Below are 8,665 nucleotides of genomic sequence, written 5' to 3'. Positions count from 1 at the left end.
TTTTAACTTATTGTTACTGTTTCTTCAAAAAGCTCTATAGTTGACAATTATTGTCGAGATTAATAATGACTTTCCTGAACTGTCTACTACAGGTTTGTGACTGAGCTTCTTGGAGGTGAGACGTACGTCTCATGTTCAGTGGTTTTACCTGCTTTCTGCCACCTGCATCACACCATGGAGTTGTCCCATCCCCCATGTCCATGTCTATTATTCGATTCTGTCACCCACAATTTTTTTTGAGCGATTAAATGCGATTAATCAAGATTAATTCATTACGAAGCCTGTAATTAATAAGATTAATTTTTAATCGAGTCCCACACCTGCTTTTTACATATTTCTATCACGTAGTACTATTTCGGCTGTCATTGTCTTCAACGCCGTTCTTTAGCTTGCCCATGAAAATCCTGTACCATCAAGGATAAAATACAGTTAATTATAATCCAAAAAATTTTAGTGTCCTCAAGTAATCAGCAAGATTTTTTATTGTGAAATTCTAAAGAAGTTATGAAATTCAAAGAATATGGAAAGCACAGCAGCATCACTGTGTCTGCTTCTGAAGGTGTGGCATTTAATAAAAAGGGGAGGATAAAGATATATGCTGTATGACACAGAATATGATTAGCAGCTCGCCTCACTGTGATGATGGAGGAAACTGAACTCTGCTTTCCAAAACTTCTTAATATCTCCTGCAGGAGGCCAAAGCGTCCTCACTTTGAGATCATGCTGACTTACATTCTGCTCTCCTTCATTTCTTTGCTTACTGTGATTCTTAACCTGCTGGTCATTATCTCCATCTCACACTTCAGGTATGAAAATGTTTCATTATCTCCAAATATTGAATAATTATTTTAATAGTTTAATTAATTGTGCTGTGTAGCAACATAGCAAATAGTAATTAAAACCATAACATGATCTGTACCTACAAGTAAGAGTAGACCTTTTTTTTAATGAAGTGCATTTCTATTTCAGTTTTTGTTGTATGTGCATCCACATACATTTTGGATGCAGGAGACTAAATATGATGCACCTCTTTCTCCCCAGGCAGCTCCACACCCCCACCAACTTCCTCCTTCTCTCTCTGGCTGTCGCTGATTTCTTTGTAGGTCTCCTTATGTTCTTTCAAATAGTGCTCATCGATGGATGCTGGTTCCTCGGTGACATCATGTGCACTCTGTATCAGTATCTAGCATTCATTATTACTTCAGCCTCAATAGGAACCATGGTGATCATATCTGCTGATAGGTATTTGGCTATTTGTTACCCTCTGCATTACTCCACCAAAATCACACAACAAAGAGTTAAAATCTGTATATGTTTATGTTGGGTTTTTTCTGTGATCTTTCAGAGTTTGATTGTGAAGGATAACTTGAAACAACCAGGAAAGTATAACTCCTGCATTGGAGAGTGTGTCTTTGTTGTTAACTACATTGCTGGGCTTTTTGATCTTTTGTTTTCCTTCATTGTTCCCATTACTGTGATTATAGTTCTGTATCTGAGAGTGTTTGCGGTGGCTGTGTCTCAGGCTCATGCCATGAGGTGTCAACATGCAGTCACTCACCAGCGAGCAGTTACAGTAACTGTTACGAAATCGGAGCTGAAAGCAGCCCGTACTCTTGGTGTTGTTGTAGTTGTGTTTCTTATATGTATGTGCCCATATTACTGCGTTGCTCTCACAGGCCAAGATAACTTCCTAAATGCTTCATCTGCTGCCTTTGTAATATGTTTGGTGTATTTTAACTCTTGCGTAAACCCTATCATTTATGTCTTTTTTTATCCCTGGTTCAGAAAGTCAATCAAACTTATTGCTACTCTTCAAATACTGCAGCCTGACTCCCATGAGACTAACATGCATTAAGAACACTTTTTAAAACCGTACCCATAAACAGGACAATGTACTTAGTCACACTGAAGACTTGTTGAATGACAGATGTGAAAACTTTGATAAAGTGATCAAATTTGACCTTGCCTTAAAATATTTTGTCTTTTTTATACTCTAGCATCATCTAAGAATGATACTGTCTGGATTTATGTCAGTTTTTGGCCGGCAGTCATAGGTTCTGTCCAATAATATGACGCGAGACTGGAGTAAAATACATCCATGGATTGGCACTTTATTAACGAAGGAGCATGATAACAGCACAAGAACACTAACTACAACTAAACAAAATGGCTTCCTTTTATACTTTACCTTTTCAGGTGAGCATCCGGAATAGCCCAAGTATGGGGGTTAACTAATCAAAATGAAAACATAACCCTCCACACAAACAAACATACAATAACATTAAAGCACATCACAAACATATACATATTTCCAACACGTACTATAAACAAACCAATAACATAAGCTTCACCCATTACTATATAAATTAAAACCCTCTTTATCCATACTCCCTAACCTGGCACACTGGTCTGCTCCAGGAGCTCTTAAGCAGGTGATTGAGCTGCTTTCACCCTTTTGCTCCACATCCTGCAAGAGGCAACCCGGACAGGTGAGTACCTTTAAAGTTCTCATTTCACATATATTTAGGTTGATAAATGATTAACTGCAAGCAGCTCTAACTTTGGCTCTTCTCTGACACAGGTCGGATGGCCGGTCCCACTGTCTCTTCACCGTTACAAGCTGTCAATTAATCGTATGTCAAATAACCTAATAAAGAATTCATAAGAACTAATGTGTTTTTCTTTATTATACTAATTTAAATTCCCAATCCATCAATTAATTACTAACAATACAAACAAGGTAATGGAACCCCTGGTCTCCATTACAATTTAACATAGATTTAATTATCAGAAAGTTCAGATAAAGCAATATGTTAGCCAACATATTTATAAATGTATCTGCTTCCACATGAGTACTTGTAATTACAAAAGACCAGTTTCCTGGTACTTTGTACTCTAAATCAAGATAAAATACTTTCTCGAGCACTTTCTGTGACCGCAGATATTAGCATATACTCTTTATTTTATAATGTTTTCATAGGCTTGAAGGACAGCCATCAACAATATTAGGAAGTAATGTTTTAAAAAATAAGTAAAAAATAAACAGTTAATGTTTTTTCTTTATTTTCATGGCAGTTTACATTGTAGCTTCTCACTGAGGCTGAAATGATGAATTAACACATATGGAATTATGGAGTAAAAAAAAAGTGAAATAACTCAAAACATGTTTTATGTTTTAGATTCTTAAAAATAGCCACTTTCGCCTGCTAGTATATATATATATATGTGCACTACCGGTAAAAAGTTTTTGAACACAATTTTTCCAGTTTTTTATTGAATATTATGCAGTTTAATTTCTCATTGCACTCTGAAATGAAAGCATGGTACAACTAACCAATTGGGATTAAAAAAGAAATCATGGAATAAGTTTATAGACCAAAATGTATTCTAAACTTTTGACTCATCAAAGTAACCCCCTTTGGCAAATATAACAGCTGAACACACCCGTTGCTGTAGGATGAACCCCCGATTAACTAGGTGTTTATTGCGGGTATTGCATGGCGCTGCAGAATGCTGTGGTAGCTGTTTTGGTTCAGGGTGCTTCTCACTCTGTAAGTCACCGACCCTAGATGCAGCAAACAGCCCCAGACCATCCAATTGCAGCATTCCAACGGCGGTCTTTCATGGCCCAGACAAGCCTCTTTGTCTTATCCTGACATCTTACCAGTGGTTTTCTTGCTGCAACTCGTCCTGTCAAATCTGCAGCTCAGTCTTCTCTTCACAGTTGAAACTGAGACTTGCTCACTACGACCACTATTAAGCTGTGCTTGAAGCTGTTGTTCTGTGAGATGCCATCAAACAAGCTGTTAGCTCTCAGAAACCTGTTCTCTGATTCAGTTGTCTTTGGGTCTGCAGACCTCTTCCTGTCAGTTTGTTTCTGAGCCTTTGTGATGGTGAAGGAAACTGTACTCACTGACACCTTGACTTTCTTTGTTATGATGACCATCATATGGTGTTGTGATGGTGTATAGGAATTTCTTTTATTTATGTATCATTCACATTATTTTATTGTATAATGGCTTGGTGCCACTGAATTTTAACATGTCTCACACTCATACAGTAAGACAAATGGTGGGGGTCTAGTAAGGAAGTTGGGGGAAGCAGGCAACTCCACAGGAAGAATCTTTTGTCTCTTCGACGACTCTAGGAGGTAGCAAGGGAGTGTGACCCTTAAGGTGTGAAACAGCTCTGTGCTGCCTTTTGTTCCTGAAGAAGGTATTTAACTGACAGCCATGTTAGGCTCGGGAGACTCTGCTGACTGTCTGCCCCGCGGTCATGCAGGCTCTCCACCAACTTGGTTGTCTGTTCTTTGTGTTTTGATTAAAGAATGTTAGCTACCACTCACTGCTCGTCTGCAGGCTTTATTTAATGGAAAACTTCCACAACAAAATGGCGTCAAGAACAGGATGGTCTGTGTGGTCTCTGAACAATGGTTCCGTGGACGGGCTGATCACCCCTGAGGGAAAAGGTACCTTTGTCTTACCAGCTGTTGAAGCGAATGAAATGGAGGAGTCACGGAGCCGTGTGTTTCAGCCACCACCGAGACATCAACTTTGAGGGGACTCCTGCAGATGAGTGAGTTGTAGCTAACTTGTATACAGTCATGGAGAGTTTTTGTCTGGCTGGGGGGGGGGACGCTGGCTGACTCCGGAGTTCGAGTCTCCGGAGGGAAAAATCCTGGTGGTTTGAGGCCCCAGGCTTGTGTTGGGTACGGTCCATCACAAGGACATTGGCTCGAGCGCGCTGTTGGGGCCCAGACCTGTGTTCTGTCCAAGTACGTCACAGGAACAGCGGTTCGGGTACACTGTCGGGGACCATTTCTGCCTACTACAATGCGCAGAGTGGCGGTGTTCGTTCCTTGGTCTGTAGAAGGCAAGGAACCTCATGGGGGACGCCTCGTGTAGTAATGGGAAACTGGATCCAGTAGAGCGGCAGGCCTTCCACCAGGCGACCAGAGACAAAACTCAATGTGTGACTGTATGGTAAGAACTGGGTAAATGTGTGGTGTGTAAGATTGTAGAGAATGGCTGTGTGAGTTGGGGAGAAAAGAAATGTTGAACAAGTGAGTTAATAGGTGTGTGTGTGTGTGTGTGTGTGTGTGTGTGTGTAAAAACAGTAAAAAAAAAAAATGGGTTTGAAAATGGGAAACAAAAAAAAAAGAAGAGTGTAGAAATGTGTGTAAAAGTAATAGTCTCCAACTAGCGGAAGGTGGTGGTACTGCAGGCCACCAGCTCCCCTAGGGTGGACACATGAAAAAATTATTTTTAGCAGAATTGTTGATGAAAATAAGCAAAATAAAATGGGAAAAGGGTTTGGTGTTTTCTTTTGTTTTGTTTTTTTAATGTAGAACAATTATGTGTTTTTAAGCAGTGAAAACAATGATCAAACTGTCTCAGTGTGTTACTTGCAGGTGAAGAGCAGACCCGGATCAATTTTCCACGTGCAGCAGTCGGAAGAAAATTATAGGTTAACACCATTAGAAACACTCAAGCCAAGTTTTGGCTGAATTGTTTTACAGCTTCCATGTGTTTGTCACCCTGAGAAAACAAGCTCCAAGAACCTCTTCCTGAAGACAAGAAATGCAGTTCCAGAACAACGAGATGGATCTCAAGACGTCACAGCAGTATTCTGAGCAGTGAAGAAAAGGTCCAGCAGCAGCAGCTGTGCAAGACAGCGGTAGCAAGGAGAAAAATGGCATCATCATGACTGGATGGATGGATGTGCATTTCCAACAAGCTGCAACTTCACTGTGTGTGAATGGACTTTTGAAAAGACTGCCTGAGTTGGACATTTGCCACTTTTGGAGCAAAATGGCAAGATGAGACAGTGGAAAACACAGGACAAAGCTGAAAGACAACTGACTCTCACTGGACTGCTGCAAGGGGGGGAGATGAGACGAGACCACAGTGGAAGGAGCAGGGGAGGACATGGAGGAAGGCTGCTTTAGTGTGGGAGATGAAATTTGGGTTTAGGAAACTGGGAAGAAAAAACGACTGCCTTGCGTGGAGAATTAAAAAGTGTCTGGAGCACCGCAAAGAGGAGAGGTACACAAAAATTACACAAACAGAAAAATGCATTAATCCTACTAACACAAACACACATGCAATGAAGCTCATGAAGATCAAACAGTATTTTAAGCATGCATTTCTGTTACCATCATCTTGTCCGGTTCACTTAGTAGGTAGGTTAAGAAGTAATTGTCATGGTCCTGGGTCGAGCGACCCAGTGTTTGAGTTTTATGTATCTTTTGTATTCATTTGTGCCTTAGCTTAGTTCACCTAGTTTATTTCTAGACTGCAGTTTAGGCTTGTTCCTTAGTTGTTTATGTCATCTCCCCTTGTACTAAGTCTCCCTGGTTCATGCGTCATGTCTGCGTGGTGTCAAGAGGAGAAATATTTTACTGCTATTATTTGCTGCTATTAGTATAATCATCATTACCATTTCATTAGTAATAGTGATGTTGCATCCAGATGCATTCAGATGTTCAAATATATTGGTATTATATTAGTTTTTATTACAGGTCCAAGAAGAACCACTTTAAACTGTTGAGTTGAATTTATAATCTTAAATGTTTATATGCAGACTGCATGGTGAAAGAAAAGGCCCCCACGTAGAGTAACTCTGTGCCAAAATAAGACAGGAAACACTTCTGCAAGGCATGCTTCTGCAGAAGTGAAACCGAAAGCAGAGTCTCAGTGCAATAATTCTGAGGAGCAGTTTCGATGATGCTATTGTCTTTTATGCATTTATCTTTGATTAAGCTTTGATTAAGCTTTAAGTAGTTGTATTGGATTGAAACATTTGTTTTATATATTTTATATATCAGTCAAGATTATTGCACACATACACACACATAGTCTCAGTTGTGCTGGCCTTCTGTCTAGTGGAAAGGTTACAAGGTCTGGCTGGGGAGCTGAGAGGTGAAACAAAGGGCAGCAGAAGCTGACACATACACACACACACACACACACACACACACACACACACACACACACACACACACACACACACACACACACACATATTAGATAGACTCATTTATATAGGTAAGAGTTTAATTATGTTTTGCTTGCGACTGCAAAGTTGGGGTGCGTACGTGTTAGTCTGTTCCAGGAAGTACACCAGATGTCCCAGAGATGAGCGACAGCGAAGACGAGCTGAGGGGAAGCACCGAGCCGAAGACAATGTTCTTTTTTAAAACTATGTTAAAAGTTGTTGACAGAACATTTGTGGTTTTGGATTGACGTATGCTGTATTGTGTCTGAGAGGGGGGGGGGAGCAGTATCACCCCAACCCTATAAAACCTTTGTCTCACTATTGTAAGATAGTTCGACGCTGAAATCTGCACAGTGTTGGACTCACACATGTGTAATTCATTAAAATGTTGTCTAAGTGCACCAGGCCAGATCTGTGGTTATTTTTGGATTTCCCCTCAATATCTGAACCTTAACATTTGGGGGCATCGTCCGGTGAGAGGGGAATTTTGGAGGTGTAGACGGAGAGATCCGGGGTCCGTGGTGATTAGACGGGCAGATACGAGTCAGTGGTTGAAAGTGAGTGACAAGCCGGCTTATCCAAAGGTAAGGCACATACCTGTTGAATTTTCCAAAGTGTGCCAGATCAGATTGGACATGACAAATTAAAGTCTACTCACTGGAAATTACTGGTGAATATCTGTTTTGATTTTGGTGAAGTGTTCATGAGGTTTACCGGTTGAAGTAATGATAATGAAGTATAAGTGACAGTACTGAGTAATGAGAATAAAGGAATGAAAAGAGAAAGCAGTTGGACTGCTAAGTGAACTTAGAGTGATAGGGAATTTGGTCATTCTGTGGGTTAGAGTCCCGTTGGTCATTTGGTCTACGTGTGATGGTCATTTTTGTGGGTTGAAGTCCCCTATGTCCACAACGGGAGACCTGCCTCAATCCTAATCCTGTTTTGGGCTTAGATTGTTGTTTCAAATTATTCTAAATTTGTCTAGAACGACAGCGGCGTCTGTTAAGAAGCGCATTTTCTCGGAGGTAACACTCCCTCCTGGATAAAGACGTTTATCCTTGACCTAGCGGCGACTATGGGTTAGTACGGTACGACAAGCCGGGAAGAACTGGGGAATCTTCAAAATTGCTAGGGGTTCAAGTCCCCTATTCCTGCGCTTTTTTGGCTACCTGTAAATTAAGTTAGGGCTAGAAATCTGGACAGAGCAGTTCGAGTCTGGTCTGGTGAATTGGTCGCAAAAAGTCTGGGACTGATCGGTTGGACCGTTATGTTAAATTTATCGAAATTTGTAGGAGCTAAGAGGCCTAAAATATGTGCAGTTGTAATTAAAAGACGTCTGTGTAATATAAAATAAGAGATCTTTGTGGGAGAGAAGTCTGTGTCAGCAGTGCACAGCCGGATGTGCACTGATGGTGTGTGTGTGAGAATGTAAATGAGCAGCGGTGACGCGCAGAGAGGGTGGTTTCTGTTTCGAGAGTATTGAGTTTATAACTATTGTTTGAAAATTTTGCTAAATGCCTGTAATTAAGAGGCTGGTTTTGCGTATTACGAGAGTATAAATAGAGTTTGAATTCATTACTGTGGATGTATAGTCATTGACTGAGTTTTGACATATATGTATAGATTGAGTGTATTGTACAGTATCTAAGACCACTATATATTTTCTTGT

General features: G+C 40.5%; 1 protein-coding gene across 1 annotated transcript; it reads left to right on the top strand.

Annotated features, from left to right (window-relative positions):
* The first annotated feature begins 720 nt into the window (after window positions 1-720).
* LOC100692690 (trace amine-associated receptor 8a-like) lies at window positions 721-1,931 on the top strand. Its single transcript, XM_019352378.2, has 2 exons — window positions 721-806; window positions 1,042-1,931. Exons 1-2 carry the CDS (start codon window positions 721-723, stop codon window positions 1,853-1,855), a joined length of 900 nt encoding a protein of 299 aa, XP_019207923.1. The 3' UTR covers window positions 1,856-1,931.
* Window positions 1,932-8,665: the final 6,734 nt, after the last annotated feature.

This window comes from Oreochromis niloticus, linkage group LG16, assembly GCF_001858045.2.
Source record: "Oreochromis niloticus isolate F11D_XX linkage group LG16, O_niloticus_UMD_NMBU, whole genome shotgun sequence".
In the NCBI taxonomy this organism is placed as follows: Eukaryota; Metazoa; Chordata; class Actinopteri; order Cichliformes; family Cichlidae; genus Oreochromis; species Oreochromis niloticus.
Note: the sequence above shows the minus strand (reverse complement) of the source record. Positions and strands in the feature narration are given on the sequence as shown.